General features: G+C 45.9%; 1 protein-coding gene across 8 annotated transcripts in view; it reads left to right on the top strand.

The window, feature by feature from the left end:
* Positions 1 to 20,995, top strand: part of C2CD5 (C2 calcium dependent domain containing 5) — a 1,003,795-nt gene that overhangs the window by 538,936 nt on the left and 443,864 nt on the right. For 4 of the 8 annotated variants that reach the window (XM_078674090.1, XM_078674088.1, XM_078674087.1 and 1 more), the window contains one exon: positions 10,564 to 10,659. In XM_078674090.1, coding sequence (XP_078530216.1) covers positions 10,564 to 10,659 — 96 coding nt within the window. Of the gene's footprint in view, positions 1 to 10,563; positions 10,753 to 20,995 lie in introns of all 8 variants that reach the window. The other 4 variants (XM_078674089.1, XM_078674086.1, XM_078674085.1 and 1 more) reach the window with 1 other exon arrangement.

The following is a 20,995-nucleotide window of genomic DNA, read 5'->3' as shown; positions in this document are numbered from 1 at the left end:
TAGTACCAAGGCTCGCAGTCTATCTGTATCTTATCGGTGACTATCAAACAGAACATCTCCAGTGACACATTATACACATAGCTTTTCCGAAGTAACAGTGCAAACCAAACATACCCAATCCCCATCCCTCCTATCCCACCCGCTCCAACCCCCCAAACAGGTCGTGCAGTCATTCCCCCAGTACCAACCCAACAGAACCAAATATCAACAACAATATATGGTCGAACCATAGTTTGGGATACATCCCTCGGGGTACCCAGGTGTCTGCCTACTAACCCTGTACTTTTGACAGGGCGATCGAGTGCGACTCTGCCTCCGTATGCTACAGGGCCTATTTCGCCCCAGGGCCAGCGGAGCAACGAGCATCTATTGATAAAGAACTGGACCAGTCAATAGTAATGACAGCAATGCCCCGCAGAGGTGTTTGGCGCCCCACCACCCACAGTGGCATGATGACTTTGTCCCACTCTATCACAGGGGTCCCAGCAGCGCTTTATTACAGAAAACATGACACTATTCAACATCACTTAGCTGGTCAGCGTCCCCATGCTTGTCGGACTCGGTCTGCCCCCTCTGATCCTTGGCAAGTTGTTTGGCAAATTTCAGCGCCGCTTTGGCGTCTGTGAAGAAGGTGGGTTTACCCGGCCCCTGTACCCTCAGCTTCGCCGGGTAGATCAAGGAGTACTTTGTGCCAGTCTGTTGGAACACCTTCTTTGCGGGCAAAAATTCCCGCCGGGCAGATTGAACCTGGAGCGTGAAGTCAGGGTACATAGCAATCCGGTTCCCCTTGTATTGCAAATCTGCCACGTTGCGCGCCAGCCGTAGTATTGTGTCCCTGTCCCTATAGTTTAGGATGCGTGCAAGGATTGTCTGTGGTGGAGTTCCCGGCTTGGGCACTGGTCCTAGCGTGCGGTGCGCCCTTTCCACCAGGAACATCGGGGACAGTTCCGCTCCAAATAGATCTTTCAGCATCTGTTCAACGTATCGCTCCATATTTGCAATGTCCGTCGATTCCGCCACGCCCGTGATTCGTACGTTGTTTCTTCTGGACCTAGCTTCCAAATCCTCATTCTTCATTTGGATCAGGGAGAGTACTTTGTCCATTCCTCGCAGCTTCTTGTCAAGGTCCGATTGGCACTCCTCCGTTTCCGTCACACGCGTTTCTAGCACCCCGACCACTCCTTCCTGCTTGTCCATTCTTCTAGTCATACTGTCCATCCTGGCAGCCAGGGCGTCCATCTTCCCATCGATGCCTTGCAGACTCGACTTGAGGTCTTGGAACATGGCCTTGATGTCGTCCGCTGGCAATACTGGTCGGGCATCCCCCGATAGCTCCTGATCCGGCGTCTCATTGCGCGTGGGCTTCTTGGTCAATTTCTCAAAGGCGATTTTGGGCTGCCGCGTGTCTGGCTTGCACATGGCTTCGACTAGTTCCGATGGGTATCCAACCACTGTCCAGGAAGGCCGTGTAACCAATTCTGGCAAGTTAAGTGGCGGCGGTCACAGGGTCTGAAAATTACTTGATTATTTTCTGTGCCAGGCGTCCGTAACCTGGTCCTGTGTGGGGGTCAGGCTCCTATGCCAGTAAGTAGGCGCACCGCAATGTCACCCCCCAGCACTGCGTTGTTCTATCTCAGTGCTTCCAGGGCAGTATGTCCACACAAGTCGGCACCCCCCACACGCAAAGAACAGGAGTGTAGTGCAGCGAGACACCACCAGCTGTTTCAGCTGTGATAGGACAAAATGGTGGCCGCCGGCAATTACCAGTATGCCCAAACAATGTCCACTGATGCATTACCCAGAGTACCAGACTCTGTAGGGGCCTCTCACCACACAGCAGGTCAGCCGCTCACAATTCTCTCACCGGGTGGCACTCTGTCTCTCCGGCGGTGTCTCGGCGCCCCCACCGCGTCCTCAGCTATGCCTGCACGTCGTCAAGCCCGCGCAGCGCGGCCTCCCACAGATATGTGCACGGGCGTCTGTATCCTCACCTATGGAGCGGGTGTGCGCTGTGAAATCTCTTGTACCCGGCAGCGCTCACAGCAGTCAGGCTTGGCCAGCCAGTCTCCGACCCAGGCGGCTCTCGCAGGATGGGCCGAACCGGGCACCCCCGCACTTCCGGTCGGCTCGCGTCCACGCAAGCTCCCGGCGTCACACGCCGCTTCAGGCCCCACAGCGCTGGCAGATCGGGAAGGCGGCTCCGCCGCGGACTTGGTCTCAGGATCGTCGGACTTTCACTCGGCAGGGCGGGGAAGCCTCGCAAGCACACAGGGCACAACACCCGAGCACCAGAGGCAGGTACGAGCGGATTGTTGGCGGATTAATTAACTTGATCGGCGGAGCTCACCACTCAGGCAGCCATTCCGCTCGGCAGCCAAGCCACGCCCCCAAGCTCCTCTTCATCGGAGCGGTTCTGGACTCGGCGCGGTTTCGGGTTTATCCGCCCAAACAGCGGGTCCGGGATATTCAGGCTCTGATTCCCATCTTTCAGCCGTTATCCCGGGTTTCGGTCAGGTTGACGCTGCGGCTTCTGGGGCTGATGGCCTCCTGCATCCTACTGGTGCATCACGCCAGGTGGCGGATGCGGGCTCTGCAGTGGGACCTGAAGTTTCAGTGGGCCCAGCATCAGGGCAACCTATCCGACCACGTCCTGATCTCGGAGGGCACTGCGAGACAGCTGCAGTGGTGGCTTACGGACTGCGATTGGGTCAGCGGCAGATCCCTCTCCCTTCCCCAACCGGAGCACGTAGTTGTGACGGACGCGTCCCTCCAGGGCTGGGGAGGCCACATGGGAGAGGCGGAGATCAGAGGCCTCTGGTCTCCGGCGAAGACCCGGCTCCACATCAACCTGTTGGAGCTCAAGGCGATTTGTCTGGCACTGAAGGCATTCCTCCCCTCTGTCCGTGGGAGTGTAGTGCAGGTATTCACGGACAACACCACCGCCATGTGGTACTGCAACAAACAAGGCGGGGTGGGGTCGTGGATCCTTTGTCAGGAGGCTCTTCGCCTTTGGCAATGGCTGGAACGCCAGGGCGTGACCCTGGTGGCTCAACACCTGGCAGGTTCTCTGAACGCCAGGGCGGACGAGCTCAGTCGTCGGTGCATGATGGATCACGAATGGCGTCTGAACTCTGACGTGACTTGCCTCCTGAAGTTTGTAACATCATTCTGGCAGCCAGGCGTCCCTCCACAAAGTCGGTATACGCCTGCAGGTGGAACAGATTTGTGGCATGGTGCACAGCAAAGGCTGTGGATCCCCTCAATGCCCCTCTTTCTGAGGTTCTTCTCTTCCTTCTTTCTCTTGCCCAGCAGGGCTCTGCTCTGGGCACTATCAATGGCTACCTTTCTGCCCTTTCAGCCTTTCTCAGGCTACCTGATCAGCCTTCTTTGTTCAAGTCCCCTATTGTAAACAGATTTCTTAAAGGCATCACACACACGTTTCCTCCTGTTCCGTTTGTGATGCCTCAGTGGGACTTGAACCTGGTTCTTACGTTTCTGATGTGCGCTCCCTTTGAGCCACTTCACAACTGTCCTCTACGCCTTCTGACTTTGAAGACTGCTTTCCTGGTTGCCATCACCTCTGCCAGGAGAGTGAGTGAGCTCCAGGCTCTTTCTTGTACTCCACCTTTCCTTTCTGTCCATCCGGACAAAGTGGTGCTACGTACCAAACCTTCTTTCCTGCCCAAGGTTGTCACGGCCTTCCACATCGGGCAGTCTATCACCTTGCCAACCTTCTTTCCGCCACCGCATCCCTCTAAAGAGGAAGAGCGGCTCCACCGTCTGGACCCAAAACGTGCGCTCTCATTTTATTTGGATCGCACACGCCAGTTCCGGGTGGATGACCAACTCTTTGTTGGTTACGTGGGCGCTAAGAAGGGGAAAGCGGTACATAAGAGGGCCATCTCCCGGTGGATCATCTTGTGTATTCAGGCATGCTACTCCCTGGCTAGGAAGGGGCCCCCGGCTGGATTGCGGGCTCATTCTTCCAGAGCAACGCGGCGGCTACCACTGCCCTGGGCAGGGGTGTGCCCTTACATGACATCTGTCAGGCAGCTACGTGGGCATCGCTGTACACGTTTGCAAGACACTACTGCCTGGACAGCCAAGTCCGGAGGGATAGCTTATTTGGCCGTTCCGTCCTCCAGGACTTTCTGGTGTGATTATTGGTTCGCAGACCCGCCACCGGGGTTGGTATTGCTGGGGTATCTATTCTAAGGTAAGGAATCTAATACTAACGTGTCTCTTTCAGATGCACAAGTTACTACTTGTGTAACGATATATCTGTAAGAGACATTAGTTAGTATTAGATTCCTTACCGACCCACCCATCCTCCCCGTTCTGCGAACCAATATCTAGGGTTAGGGTTGTCCCCTTCAGGGCCCTAGTTTCAATGGCACCAGTGTTGGTTTTTAACATGGCTCTGCGTTTCTGGCGCGGAAAAGCTGTGTCTAAGAACTGACGTCAGCACGCGGAGGCGGCGTCTAAGTACTCCGACGACGTCATCACGGCGCCCACGACGCCGACGACGGACGCGGAGCCGCAGACGACGCCTACCGACGCGCAAGGGTACTGCTACGCAAAGATTTCCGGATCCAGTCTGACGCCTGGGGATATTCTAAGGTAAGGAATCTAATACTAACTAATGTCTCTTACAGATATATCGTTACACAAGTAGTAACTTGTGCTTCTGCTCAAGTTGATCATCCTTTGCCAGACTGTTAATGTCAACATTACCTTTGGCTCGTGCAAGTCCACAGGTGCCCATAGTTATCAGTCAGTTCATGGCCTCAACTGCCCATTGGGATTGGCCTGTGTGGGGCCGCAACTGCCCGGAATAAATGACTTGTGTCAGAGTTTTGCAGCTGCTCGTTATGTCTGGATGTGGAAAGCACAGGGGAAGGCTCGCGCTAAGGCGAAGACCCATCTCCCAAGCTGCACTGCAGTTCCCTGTGGGCCATGTCACATGTCCGTTAGGAATGCTACGATGAGAGGGTTGGCGCATTGTAGTGGTTGCATGTTTCTTTAATGAACAATGGAATTATACTATGTAATAGAACTGTGTTGAAGGGTGTTCTGGGATTGTAGAATGTCATGATTCATTGTACTGTTAACTGTATGATCTGCTGCATGCACTTTACTTCTCCTGAAGTCATCTTGAATAAATACCTGAATACCACATCAAGGAGTTCAATTCTTAATGAAGATGTCACTACACGCATGTACTCCAGTCTCTCTGGCTGAAGTCCTGGAGTACCTGACTGCTAAGATCCTTGAGCTAGCTGGATAATGGAGCCCAGGACAACAAAAAGACCTGCATCATCCCCAGGGAATTGCAGCTCATTATCCGCACTGATGAGGAGCTCAACGAGCTGTTGGACAGTCTCACCATTGCTCAGATAGGAGGTCTGCCTAACACCCAGGCTGTGCTGCTGCTCAAGAAAACTGAGAAACACAAGGTAGGGGGAAAAGTAAGCAAGTGAAGCACCACAGCCAGAACGTCAACTGTCCACAGCGGGAGACCTGTGTTTGGCCGTAACTGCCCAGTGTGATCAGCCCGTGCACACTTATGCAGCAATCCTTTGTACCTGATCCGTGATGGGCTACATCTGCTGAATTTGTGACCGTCTAGTAAAGACTACACCTACGAGAGTTTTCTGGCTGAATCGGGGTCCCAGCCAGGAGTGACGGTTCCAGTGTGAGCCCAACACCAATACCTTTAGCCCTGAGATTCTCACAGTGTGTCCGGTTGGGACTGCGTTTACTGAGGACTCTTGTCTCCGCCACTTGACACCCACAAGTACTGGCCTAGCAAACAAAGCAGGGCTTGCTGAAAATGCTACCAGATGGTCCCACAACCTCTCAGGGAAAGAGGGTGCAAGTGTGCTGGAGAGCCGGGCGCTTCACAACTGATCGAGTTTTGATCCACTGTGAGTGGTAAGACTGTGACTGTGAACTGAACATATTGATTTAGGAGTGACACGAACTGCACCCTAGATTTACTCACGCTACTACCTCATACGCCATGGGAAATGCATCACCTTGGACCTGGAGTCTGGGGTGAGAAGGGAGATAGCATGTTGGGGGCACCGAACTGCCTTGATAATGCTCAAAGGTACTTAATTGCATCCTTTTGTTTATTGTGTTGTATTTATTTTCATAGTGTCCATTAAAATAATTCTATTTCTTTTAAAGATGTATATTTGGCTGGAAATTTCATTATTGTGTTGTGTGATTGTTGAGCTCGAGCATCCCCACACTCCTACCTGTGGAGCCAGTACTAATCTCATTGCTACCACAGACACGCAATCACATGTGGAAAGGGTTGTACTTGGTCCAGTTTGAAGAACCATAATAGGCAAGCTGCTTATGTCATTCTTATCGCACAACACCTAGTGGAATGATTGGTGGGACACCATTTCCACCATTTCATATGTCGAAAGGTGGACTGGAATTTACATTTAGTCATCTTGAGGGGGCTGTAACGATCAGGTAAGCAGATTGGTCGTTTGTAAATAGGTAGGTGAATCGGAGATGATTCATTCAGTAAACGGGGAATCTGACAGGGTTAATGAAGGAGTAATCCAGCACATTTAGGAAAATGTTGTAAGGCCTGGCAGCTATGCTCCTTTAGGTTGCCAGAAAATGTTTGCCTTAATATGAGGTCCTCACACTGTTGGTCGGAGAAAAATAAATGGCTGTTTGAGGCAGTTGTGTTTTTTGCACTGTTCTTTAGCACTAAATTATGTATTGTAATATTTGGTAATGTCACTGAATTTTTGCAGAAATTCACATACTTCCACAAAAGGAAATTGCACATATTTTGCACACCCTTCCTGGAGACATCCTTCAAGCTATAGAAACAAAAGTCGGTATAGGAAGAGAGCTCAAACCTCTTTAATAAGTAGTAATTACCTTTGCCATAGCTGTGTTCCTAGCTCGGAATAGACTCCAAAAGTCAAGGAGGCGCAAACTTGGACACACTTACACCTTTCATACTCATGTAGCAGTGCCTTTGGGAAACGAAAAACATTTCATGCCACTTAACAGTTTTCCCGTAAAGTATAATGCAAAGGAGATTTTGCTTCGCAATTAGATACAACAGTGTTTTAAGTTGTTTGAAAATTCTTGGTGCTGTGAGTCATTGTTTATATTGGGTGACCATTTTTTGCTTATTGACGCATGCACACTATGTTGCTCTGGACAAACGATGCTCTTTGGAACTGTCAGATCGTGAATTCAATGTATTTGGAAATGCAGTCCTGTAAAAACATATATCGAGTCCCAATTATTGACAGATTTTCAATAAAAATGTATTCAAATAGAGGTTGGTCTTACTAGCAAATCTGCTAAATGATCACACTGTTATCCTTGTCCAAGGCTCACATGTCTGCCCGTTGCAATGTGCAGTTACTTGGCTTTACTCCTAAAAGTGCAACCGAACATATTTTTACTATTTGAAATCCTAAATATGTTAATTGTTAGAAAATACAAGGTGTGCGTGAACATACATTTTTGTAAAAGTTTCTTGGAGGATATATGTAACCCTGCTATGCAAATGATACCAGGCATTTTGCCGCTCTTACTTACTTTTTATTTCATATACTGAAATTATTGTAAGAAAGAACGGGCTCGAGAGCTAGTTACTGGATTTTTCTTTTTAAATGATCCCTTTCAGCCTTACTTGAAATGTTTTGTTATCATCATCATCATCAAAATCTTTATTTCGGCAACAAATGCCATAAAAGATACAGGTGCTTACATTAGAAGACAATATAGTTAAAATGTTAAAATGTTAGAATAATAAAACATTGGAGTGTATGAAACCAATACACAGGAATAGGAATAGGACCCAACCTTTAACATACAAACATTGTCATTGTTATAAAGTTGTATTTTGACAAGTGTCATACATCTCCAGCTAAAAAATGTCTTCTCTTGTGCCAAAATATCCCCAAATATTTAGCTAGAGCGAAAACTATATGCCCAGACAGATCGGTCTTAAGGACCCTATAAGCATGCAAGCAGTGGGAGAACCCTAGGTATTTACACAGTGAGACAATCCATTTTCTCCTCCTGCGCGTATGCTTTCCAAAAAAACAGTATGTGCAAATCAGTTTCCTGTTCAGATTTCCAGGCTGGGCAGTGGGTCGGGGAAGATTCAGCCCATTTACAGGTATAGGCCCGTATTGGTAAACTGCCATACCTCCATTGAAGGTACAGTTTCCTAATGGTAGTTGGGAATATACCATCTAGGACAGTTTCAAACCTGTAGATGTCCTTAGTATTTAAGAATGATATCGTTAAAGTACCTAGGCCTGTTCTTTGCAGATGTGTAGCAAGTTTGCTTTCCCGGTAATGATTAATAAGCTGTTTCTGAGTGACCCGGGACCATGATGACAATGGGTCAGACCATAAAGTGGGTAACCCTAGTTTCTCTAGTTCTATCTTTATGTATTTTAACCAGGGAATTTTCCCAACATTTGGTAAAGTAAGAATTTCTTGGAGTTCTTGCCTGTAGTTAACTAGCTCAGGTACACTCCATATCCTGCACCAGAATATTAAGGGCCGTAGTCCCATATCTTCGTCAAGGGGTCTCAAGCCCAGGCCCAGTCTAATTGGCAACAGGGGAGTGCTAGGGGGAAGTGATAGGAGATGTCTAATACATTTATTCTCTATTGCTACTAAATCTTGATTACACGTGTAGCCCCAGAGTTCACTTCCATACATAACAGCACCCCTAGCCTGTGCTCTATAGATCTCTAATGGGGGACCAACCAGCTTAGAAGAAGATTTATTTTTTGTAACAAGCTTGATGATTCTGCCTGCTATTCGGGCAGTTTTGACTGTGACTTCTCCCTTTGGTGCCCCCACGGCATTTTTTCGTTTAGAGTAATCCCCAAGTACTCGAAGGTTCGGACCCTCTCTAGCCTATGCGCCAATATACGGATTAGAGCGAGTTTTAGGTGGTGGGTTGAAGACCATATATTTTGTCTTCAGTGCATTGATCTCGAGGCCATGATCTTTACAAAATGCCTCGAAACCATTGAGAACTCGCTGTATCCCCATTGGCGACTTGGAGAGCAGCAGGGTGTCGTCTGCAAACATAATCGCCGGCACCCTGCTGCCTCCAAGTTTAGGGGCATCGCTATTTTCAACCCCATTCAAGTGGGCGATTACCCCGTTGACATAGAGGCAGAACAGGGTCGGTGCGAGCACACAACCCTGTCTTACCCCCCCTGCCAACGGGGAATCTGTTGGACAGTGTTCCCTCCCTGCCACATCTGACATGGGCATAGTTGTCAGTGTGTAGTCTTACAACCATGTTTGAGATGTTGCGGAACCCCCAGGCCTGTGAGCACAGACCAGAGTTTCCTACGAGGTACAAGATCAAAGGCTGCTCGAAGGTCAACAAATACAGTGAAGAGGCTGCCACCCTCCAACTGTACCGTTTTCCAGAACAAGATGGTAAGACGGAAAATTTGATCTATGGTGGATACTTTGTTCCTGAACCCTGCTTGATAGGGGCTCAGGACTGATTGGTCTAGCATCCATTCTAGGAAGCGATCCAGGATCAGCCTGGCAAAGATCTTTAGGGGAACGTCGATTAGACTAATGGGCCTATAGTTGACTGGGAGCAGAGGTGAACCCTTCTTGAAGATGGGGACAATCTCCGCCCCCAGCCAAGTAGTTTTGTTCTCCTTTGTTTCACAGCTTATATATATTATTGTGCATATCTGGAAACCCATACAGAATAACCTTTTCTCTACTTTTTGTTGAGGATGCTCAAGGTCTGCTGCACTGTTTTAGATCGCTTGTGAAAGGCTCTAAATTAAGTGCTTGAAAACTACTGGTCCAGGTTTTCTGAGCCCATGAGGGTATGGATTGCCCTCCTCACTGGACAGATGAAAGTGAAATAGTAACTAGAGTCCTCTTTATAAGAATGTCACAGAAGAGAAGTGTTGATGTGGGTTGTTTTGTATGGTTTGTTCATTTGGGTGCATCTGTAGGATCAGCCCATGGGTGTTTCTGTAGAGTAGGGTCTCTAGTTTATCCATGCAGCTAAATGTGGAGTGCCTTGTGGTATGGAGATTTATGTCCCAACTTATTGCCAACGAAGCACAGGGACTACAACACCACGTGCTTATTTTCACATAAATGAAGAGGATGTGTGGTGTTATTAGATATATTTTCTTACTGCTTTGATTGTGTTTTTGTGATATACATGCGAGTTGCAAGGACATTGCAGTAGTATTCGGGTGCACAGATTGCTCTTGAAATCTGTATAAAGCGTGGAATCAGAATTGGATATGAGAGGGTTGTTCAAGGGTAAAGTTGGAGTCAATTACAACTGTTAAACGCCACAAAGGCAACGCCTCAAAAAAATACACGCACTGTACCAAAGACTCCGTCTTTTTTGCCAGAGTGCTGAACGCACAAACTTTACAGTCCTAATTAGAACATCTATTTAATCTTGTGCCAGTGTCACCTGTTTGTTGACATGAGTGTATACTTAGAACAAAAGCATGGTAAAGTGACACTTAAGTCTTTCTTTTTCTTTTCTAGGGAGGAGGTTTGTATCTTGTCTGCATCCGGCACAGCAGCTGTACTGAATCCTAGATTTCTCCAGGATGGCACCACCGAAGGCTGTTTGGATCAAAGGTTGTCATGGCAGCCTGGCTTCTTTTCCATAGGGTCTGAGAAGGGAGAGGTTGAGTTTTTTCTACACTCCCAAGATAGTGCTCCTCTCTTAGGGTAGGTTGTAGAGTTACCGTGCAGGATGCAGGACCGACCACTTTAACTGATGTCACTAACAACAACAACGGGACTCTGCACAAAATTAGATACACTGTTTTTAGTTCTAACAACATGAATAAGGTAACCTTTGAATACTAACCGTAGAAACATCATACTGAAACCTTATCTTTTGCTATATTTTACTTTATATTACATCATTGTTTCATTTTCGTTTATGACGATAGCTTGTATGCTATGATTTGTGCTTTGCCAGTAGAATTAGACGGCAGATAAGAGAGGAGTTCAAAAATTAAACAATAGATAAGTGTACTTATTCTTCTACTTCACTAAAATCTGGAATTGAGAGCTACTGCTATGAACAGCTGTTCACGACATTAATAATTATATTTTTAAAAACGAGTTTGTTTGTTGCACGAGTAGCTGTAGATCAGAGGTCTTTAAACTTTTTGCTCTGAGTCCCCTAAGGAAAATGTTATGTTTTGAAGTTGGGCCCCCCTCAAAAACTTTATGGCAAGACTTGGGCAGCGGGAGTGGTGCAGCTGAGCACAGAGATCTGGGAGTATGAGATCATTTCACAGGATACTTTTCTGTAGCTCAAATTCTGCACTTAATATGAGCAGTATGAAAGAGCCAATATGTCACAAAAATATGACCAAAAAACTGTGCCTCACATTTTTTAGGGCTTTGTGAGCCCCTCATTCTCCTGGGTGCCAATGCAGTTTTACCTCCTGCACTAATGATAGCTTCAGCCCCGAGCAGCAGGCTGCCTCTCAGCCTTTCACACTATGCCTGGACATCCTTCATGTCCTGAAACAGACTATGTCCCTTTCAGAAAGAAATTAGCCCCATGCGTTGACACCTCTATGCAGCAACAGTTACCTCAGCTCTAATGCTAGCAAGGCCCCATACCTCTTTTGGAGAGTAAGACGGTCATTATTCTGATGCAGTGTGCCAGTCAACCCACTGGAATCCAGTGCCACTGTACCTGCTTCACTAATGATGGCTACGGCCTTGCGCAGCAGACAGTCTCCTCTGCTCTTGGTTAAAAACATGGGCAGCGAATTGCGCATTACCCGGTGTGTCATCTCTCTGAGACCCAAGCTAAGCTGTCTCCTCTGCTTCAATATTCACCTATCTTGGGCCATTGGTATGAGGCCAAAACCACTGGCACAGCACGGATGCACTGGACCTAATGCAAGGAAGGAAGGATAGTGTAAAAGCCATAATTGGGGTTTAGTTGGCCCCTCACATCACTGGGCCTCAGTGCCATTGCACCTGCTGCACCAATGATACATACTGCCCTACAAAACAGGCTTTATCCTTTGCCCACTAAACAGAGCTATTATTCTTAGGCCTGGGGCACAGAGTAGGCTGTCTGCCCCTTTGTGAAATAAAAAAAGGGGACAAGACCCCATATTTCCCCCTCTCTTATGCTGGGCCACTGTTCCCTGTGCAACAAGGTTGGCCTGGGCTCTAATAATAGCAAGAGAAATGGGCCTCTATGCCACGTTTTCCTAGTAAGACTGTCATAATTGGGGTGCAGTGGGCTCATCATACTCTTGATCCCAGTGCTACTATACTTGCTACATTAATAGTACCGCTGGCCCTTTCATTAAAAAAACTGCCCCCATATGTCTGTCCATTTGTAGATGGAAAAATTAGCCCCAGAAAGCACCCCTCCGATGGGCCATTTCTTTGATGTTCTCCATTGATCTCGCTCTTTTCCTCTTAATCATGGGCCATTACTTCGAAGCCTTAGGAGTCCGAATGATCAGGGCTCTGCTTCTGAATGCGATCCTACTGGCCCCCCTTCAGCTTGCCTGCAAGGACATCTGCATGTCGAAGTGGGCGGGATCTGTGGGGATCGATGTGCCTATGCTGCTTCATTTCACAAAAGAAGGTCCCATACTTTTTGTTAAACAAAAAAGAAACCACAATCCCTGAGGTTAATGTGGGCCTTGTGGAGTCTCTGGCGGAAAGTGAAAAGGGAGAGGTGGGGCTCTCATGTGTTGAGAGGGTAGGACAGCGATAAAGAAGAAATAGGCCTTCTCGCCAAGGTGCATGCTACCTGAAAGAAATGTAAATATGTGCAATTGGTTAGTCACCAAATGTAAGTGCTGCTTGGGACCCAGTATAAGCCTTCATTGACGGACTCAACATAAGAGTGGTGAGTTCTGGAAAGTGCCCTTTCAATGGATACTTATAAGAATGCTTCCACTAGGTACGGTCTGATTACCTATTACTAAACATATTCTTTGAAACCACTTGATTTATCTTAAGCACTAAACCCAGAGCCACTGGAATTATGTGCATTTGTGGCTTTTTTTTGCATAATTCTGGATATTCCACATAGTCCATCATCTGGTGTAGTGGAAGGCCCTTTACAAAGTTTAACTGGTCCGCTTTCATTTGCTTATTATTGTATTTGGTTGCTAAACTGGTACTGATGAGGTAAAATCTTAGACCATACCGTATTACCATGTGTAAAAAGTGCAAAATGATTAAGTAATACCATATAAGAATATGCCACATTATTCCAAATAATTTGCCTTTTCTTCTTGCATAATTTCGTCAACCCTGGTGCATAATTTGTCTCTCCCCTGCCGCATAATTCCAGTGGCTCTGACTAAACCATTCTGCAACTGTGTATCTTATACTGGTTGTAAAGTAGTTTTAAAATGATGATTTACATATTGACATTCACAGTTCTTTCTGTTACAAGCTTGGACCTCTATATATACACAAGCGTCTTTTCCATTTTAAGGATTCACAAGTATTATCTTGGAACAGTTTTTCATTTACGGTACAAGTTATTTTATCTGCAATTACCTGCAGGTGAACAAATTGTACAAGAGTTCCAGAATATTATGCTCTTCTTAATCATGTCTTTGATCCTGTCATGTACTTAAACTGCTGCTTGTAAATGAAGATAGCCTGGAAACTCGTTTTATAAACAAATTTGCACTGCCAGGCCCTTTTCATTTACAATTTCTTCCTGAGGCATGTGTTCCCCTCTAGGGGCATGGCCACCCCCCTGGCCCCAGGTGGGTGTACCCCACAGTTTGAAGGCCTCTGCTACGCACATGCTGTGCATATTACTTGCATCTAGTGGTGATATTAGACTTTTGCAAGTTTTTCTTTGACATTCTTTTGAATTCTTGGAAGACTTTTGTATCACAAGATATGCTGTGGCTCGAAATTTATTGGGGAATTTAAATGGGCACAGACTTCATGTTAAATTATTTTTTGTACTGCCATCAGTTTCAGACTGTCGTTTCGAAGGCTCATAGTTGGCTGTGTCATCAATGCGTTTCTCGGCCCACACGGTTAGTTTTTGATACGGACGTGTGCTCACCTTGATCAGTCTTTGTTGTGTCTCCTTCTCGCATACATCCGAAGGCACCGATGACCAACGCTCGTACTCTGATGGCACGGTGATTGCAGACTTTTCTTCGGCCCTTAACACTAGAGAATGCAGACCTGAAGGGAGTGATCAAACGGACACCCTTCCAACATTTCCCTCAGTGCAATTACAAATATCCATAGTCAGACCACTGCAACATCTGCCATTTGTGTCTTTGCCTAAACAATGATAATACCTCTTGTGATACCTGCCTCGCCTTTCTTTCTTAGAAAACAATATGATATCAAATGGAAAGGCACTGGGCTGATTGTAAGATTCACCAGTAGGTAGCCTCAGAGACTCCAGATATATTCAGGAAGGAAGATCACTTTGACACCAAGGAGGGCAAAAAGGCTTGTCCAATCGGCCACTCCCAGTCCCGAATTGGGCTGTTGTATGGGCATCAGGCCATAGAGCGGTACAGGATGTCAAGCTGGCCCCGAAGACCACCGGCCCTCGTGCGAAGGTTATGCCCAGGGCTGTAAGTACAGCATCTGCCCCTGAGACTCATACAACTCTGTTTACATCAGCAGCCAAGTTCTCCCTGACGCCCTGTTGGTTCGTGCTGCCCACAGACAGGCTTCTGCCTAGAATACAGGTGATTCCCAGCTGCTTGATAAAGCAAACCAGAATATTGACGCAGCAGGCAAGAGAGCAGCTATTGAGGTAGCCACGCATTTCGCAGATAGTCAGCTCTGTTCTTCCTTTCATTTATGACTGGCGCCAGAGTAAATTGATGCCAGACCTTGCTAAACATCTCCCCGAGGAGTCCAGGAAGAGGGGAGAGGAAATAGTGTCCGAAGGCAAGGTCATCTCCATCCACTGCCCGCTTGATGCAGCAGACATAGCCTCCAGAGGCATTAATACTAGTGTTCTCCTCAGGCGATTTGTCTGGCTCCGTATCTCAGTTTTCATACCCAAGGACTAGCAGCATCTTCTCAACCTTCTGTTCGACAGGGAGAAATTAATTTGCTCCCAGATTGATGAGATGTTTGGGAAGATTAAAAAGGACAAAGAAATTGCAAAATGTATGGGGGCCCTGCAAACCTCCTCACTCAGAGGTTGTTTTCGAAACAGCCCACTGGTGGGGCTAAACCCACCTCACCCAACCAGTCTGACCAAAGACAGCTGCAGGCCTTCGATCAACATCGAGGGAAAGGCTACATCAGGGAAGCCTATAGGGGCAATAACAGAGGTAAGAGTGGAAGTGGCTGTGGCAATCAAGCTTCCACCTCAAAGCAGTGATGTGCCCTTTCTCCTCCCCATCCCAATCACACCTCACCTGCCTCTGGAGAGTGCATGATTTCTGCTCTAGCTTAGAGGAAATCACTAACCAGTGGGTATTAGCGGTGGTTTGCTACAACTAATGCTTAGAAGTTCTCACAACACCTCCCAATATCCCATCCTGCAGACACCCTAAAAAAAGACCATCTTTGCCTCCCCAAAGAAGATGCTCATCCAGAATAGCGCAATAGAGAAGAGTGCCTAGGTACCTGCAAGTATGGGGCGGTTACTCCCTGTGTTTTCTCATTCACGAAAAATGATGGTTTCCTCAGGTCCATTTCAAACCTTATGCCTCTCAACAAATGCATCATGTCGAACATTTCCATGTAACTACTCTAGGAGACTTCACCCCTCCACTCTGACAAGACGATCGTATGACGGAGCTTAACCTCAACGATACCTACCTTTACATACATGTCCACCCTGCGCACCCGCCATTTTTATTGTTATGTGTGATGTGCATATCATTACAAATTCAGAGTACTGACTATCAGGCTCACTACGGCTCCAAGATTGTTCACTAAGAGCCTAGCAGTGGTGGCTGCCAACCTGCGAAGGGAGACACTTGTTTCTTCTCCTACCTAAACTATAGGCTGACCAAGAACAGTGGCAGGCAACAATGACCCGGCCACACTTGGGCTGCTATCTCCTTGCTTCACAGTCTGAGATTCAACAGAAATGCCACAAATTGCACCTTCAAGCCTTCCTCAGGTCTCTGGTCCCTAGGGTGCCTACTCCATGCAGTCACAGAGAATGATTACTCCGGTCAACAAAGAGTGCTGAGATTCTAGCACCTACTGATGCTTTTTCAGCCCAGTCTTTCATTCACATTTGAAACCATCTTCATTGTGCTTCACACAGACTCAGCATGTGCCACCTACAAGAGTGCCTCGTGTGGGAGTGCTTGCAGGCAGAGGATCACTGGGAACATAGGAGTGTTGGCAAAGGCCAGTACTCACCCCTCTGCAATGTTGGAACAGCATCATTCTGGTGCAAGGAAAGCGTTTCTCTGAACCCATTCTACAAGTAATCATCACCATGGATTTCTCTCTTAGGCTGGGGGCACACCTGAATGACATGAATGTTCAAGGATCATGGCTCTTTCAGTAGAAGGGTTGCCACTTCATTTACTTAGAATTTGCATGCCATACAACTAGCCCTCAAAGCCTTCTTTCATGTCATTCAAGAGAAGGTAGTCCTCATCAAAATGGACAACACTACTGCCATGTTTTATCTTCAGAAATCAGGGGACACACTCCCCTCCGCTCGCAGGTCATTTGGCATTGAGGGATCCGCTATGACATACAGCTGGTGGAGCACCTTCCGGGGGTGGACAGTGATTTTGTGGGCCTGATTAGCTGGAAGCACCAACAAGTCCATGTGTCGGAACTCCACACATATCTCCTACAAAGGTACTTCATGTGTTTGATAACCCCGAAAATGTAGAATGCCCAAAACTTCATCTCCAGATACCCACACCTACAGTCCATGGACAATGCACTGTGGATGACTTGGTTAGGGATCTTTGCCTAAGCTTTTCTGTCTCCCACTCCATTCTGATCTGGTGATGAAAATTAAACCTATATCTGACACTCATCCTGTTGACTCCACTTGGGCCAGACAACTATGGTTCTGCATGCTTCCGGAGATGTCCATCAGCCCCCACAAGAGATTAGCGCTCAGACATGATCTTATCACACAGATCCAAGGTCACATCAGACATCCAAACCCAAGGCAGTTCAACCTAGTAGTTTGGCACATAGGTTTAAATAGCCAAACTCTTAAGACCCTTTCACTGGAATGTATGGCCATTTTGCGAGGGGTGTGCCAGCCTACCACACAGGCATGTTATGCTGCCAGGAAAAACATTTGTCTACTACTACATTGTCAAACATCTGGATGCCTTAATGCCTAGTGTCCAGGATGTCATCTCGCTACTACAGTTGCAGAAGCCAGGCCTTGCCTGTACATCCCTATTCCTACACTTAGCTGTGTTGCAGCTTATATGCAAAACAGAGGACATTCATCCCCATTCAGGATTGCAATAGTCCAGGCTTTCATTGAAGGTGTTAAGAGGGTATACCGCCTAGAATATCCCTTCCCCCTGTATGGAACCTTTTCATAGTCCTTAGGAGGCTCATGTGGCCAACCTTTGAACCTTTCTTTACATTCATGTCCCCTCCGGTTCCTTATCTAGGTGGTAGCTTTCCTTATGGCCAAAACTTCCATAAGATGTATTGACGAACTACAGACGCTCACTATACAAGATCCTTTCTTTCAAGTTGATAACAATAAGGTTGTTCTCAGAACCAATACCGCATTTCTCCCCAAGCTGCTCTCCCCTTTCCTTTTCACTCAAACTAGAGAGCTCCCCTTCTTTCATTCTTCAATCTGGCTCACTAGCAGAAAGATAATTACACACGTTAGACATCAAAAAAGCTCTAATCTTTTACTTTGACAGTACTAAGCATTTTCGTTAAGTCTAACCAGCTCTTTGTTGCCTTTGACAAACCTCACAAAGGCTGCCCCATCTCTAAACCTACTACCACAAAGCCAATAGATTCCTAGCTGGTCTACTCCGGCAAACTCCACCTTTATAAAGAAGCATCCATGGCTTTTTTTAGGCAACATACAGCTAGCTGACATCTGCAAAGCAGCCACTTAGTCCACCCCACATACAGTTACCACATGCTATTTGTTTAGACATACTGGCCCGCCAGCAGGCTACGGTTTGCCAAACAGTTCAGATATCTGCATTGAATACATACTAGCCACCGCTTTAGAAGGGTGCTGCTTTTCAGTCTCTGCATAGCATGTGCATCTACAGCCTCAGATGCTATGAATGGAAAAAGTTCCTTACCCTGTAAGCATCTGTTTGTAGCGTGCAGTACTGTAGATACACACCCACCCACGCGCCCCACTGGAAGCCTGTGTTCATTGTAGATCTCCTCTCTGGTTAACTATTTAACAATGGACATTGCACTAAGTGCACCATGCTATTCTCACTTGATACTTAATACACACTCTCCTCTGCTGTACAAAAAACAATCTAACATGGAGCCAATGCACCTGCGCATTCTCCACCAAGAAAGAAGTCACAGCACATCTCATGACTCGAAAGAGTTTTTAGAAGAACAGCTTGCAAACGTCTGAGCCCAACACTAGTAGACAGTAGTATGCGAAGCATGTGAACCTACATCTTCCAGTGTAGGCTTTTCCTTTCTGTTTACCAGGTAAATCTAAAACAATTATTTGGAGGCTATGTAACCGTACAGCCAAATGTCTGTCAAATGCCATTTTACTGTTGACATAAAGCCCAGATGGTCTACCACCACTTCCTCAGCTTCTGTCCCAATCCTTTTTTAACTCATATACAGTATTTTACCTTCTCACCTTTGATAAACTACCCTTTTTCGTATGGAAAGCAACGTATATCCTTATATAACATTTTCATGAAATAATGAAATAAGAGAATCCAAATAAAAGCAAATACAATAGACATACAACTGATAGAGGGAGTCATAAACACATATTGAGAATAGCATCAAGATAAGCTGTACGTTATTACAATTCAGGGTGTTGCGTTCCATTTGATACACTTCAGAATATCTTGGTTTCCTCACACTCCTTCATTCCCAACCCTACCCTCACTGTTATTTCTCTTCTAAAGTAAAGAAGCCTGGATGAGTCCCACAACTCCAGAACAAATGTGAGTCTCAAAGCCTATGCCTCCACATGCTGTTTTTTTTTTTGCTGTAGAATTATTCCAGATATTTTACAGTTTGTTTTGGGAATGTTGGCTAGCATAAACCTCCATTTAATCAGGAATCATACTTTTTTTTTTTTTTACTAGCGAGGCCATAATTCCAGTATGCATACCAGATAACAAATCACATACAATTCCATGCAGAACAATCTCTTTGTTCCATTCCTGTAACAAAGGCTATAAGATTGCCTTCAACTTAAAATGCTGAAATCTGCAAATCATATCTGGACCTTCGCTTTACTAAAGAGTGGACTGTTTCCACATTTTGATGCTAGCTTAGTTGTTAGTGTCCCACTGATAAACACCTCTGGTACCTCAAATGTTTTTTACTTCTCCAAAGTGTAGCCGTCTGCTATGTTTCTAACTACTATTCCACTTAGAAAGGCTGATTCTTAGTGGAATAGTAGTTAGAAATCAATATTATGTTTAATTTATTTCTGGAGCATCACCAGTGGTGCTCGAACAGTTTTCAGCGTGGGGGTGCTGGCCAATGGCATCAGGTCAGGAAAATTGTAGGGAGTTCAAAAAAACTTGGTTACTGAATGAGTGAGTGCAGCAATTTAGCCTAAACCCTTAAGCAGGGAGAGTGGAGAAAGGGATTCTACTACAAAACCTTGTGTAAATGCAAAGCGCATTTACGTGAGTTTAAGATATTGGCATTGTAAATGAGAATGCCTTTTATTTATGTTTTAAAAAAAAAAAAAAAAAGGCATTGTTATTTACAATGTCAAAAGCTCAAACTTGCGTAAGTGCGAGACCTACCTCATTGCAAATACTTGTTTCAACAATCTTAACCGATAGGGGCAGGCGCAAAATAGGCCATTACCTGTTGGTATCTGTGAGACTAAGAGAAGGGTTCTTTAGAAGGATGACCCATCAGCTGGCAAACATCTGCTGGAAGATAAGTGAGACTGGGTGCAATTTTTTCTAGGTGCCCGGTAATCTGGTGATAAAATAATGCTTCATTTGCTTATGCTTATTCACGTTGTTTTAATGTATTCTAATTAATGCATTTATATAATCCTTACTGGATTACTGTAATGCTGACTATGTGAGGCTACCAAACACTGTAAACTTCAAACTGCAATCTGTTCAGAATTCTGCAAGCCACTTTATACTGAAATCAAAGCTTTTGGATCACATCTTGAGAGCATTGGCATCTCTACATTGCTTGAAGGTGTCGGCAAATATACAATTCAAATCTTTGTGACTAGGATACACATCGATTTATAGTGATATGATTCTCTTATCTTCGAATCATCAACCCACACTCAAACTATGTTTAATGTGACTTGCAATTTATTTGTGCCCTATTCCTAATTTTTTCCTCTTCAATAGTTGCATATTAGCTATGACACACTCGCGCACTCTCAACCAAATGTACTGAAATTAGGGCAACCAATGAAACTTTGTATGCACACCAAACGCTTTTAGTGCCGATTTTTCTTCAGCATCTATCATTTCTGGCAGCATAGTGACACAACCTGTTTTTTCTAGGTAATATGAATTGCAACGAGACCTAGTGAATAAAGGATCTCGCTAGTAAAACCCACTAGACTACCGACTACATGCCTGAACTATAAAAACGTTTGTTAAGTCACCTGCAAAACAGTAAAACAAGGATAAGTATGTAAATCAGGGAGTCCAAACCACATGCCTATGATCCTGTTCAATGAGGTTGTTAAGGAACATTTCTAATGTTGTTCCATTCACAAAATATTTTGAACAGATCTCGCATCTGCAGCAATATTTTCATCTAAATTCAGCATGGAAATAAAAAATGAAAA

Source organism: Lissotriton helveticus, chromosome 1_1 (genome assembly GCF_964261635.1).
Source record: "Lissotriton helveticus chromosome 1_1, aLisHel1.1, whole genome shotgun sequence".
NCBI lineage: Eukaryota > Metazoa > Chordata > Amphibia > Caudata > Salamandridae > Lissotriton > Lissotriton helveticus.
Note: the sequence above shows the minus strand (reverse complement) of the source record. Positions and strands in the feature narration are given on the sequence as shown.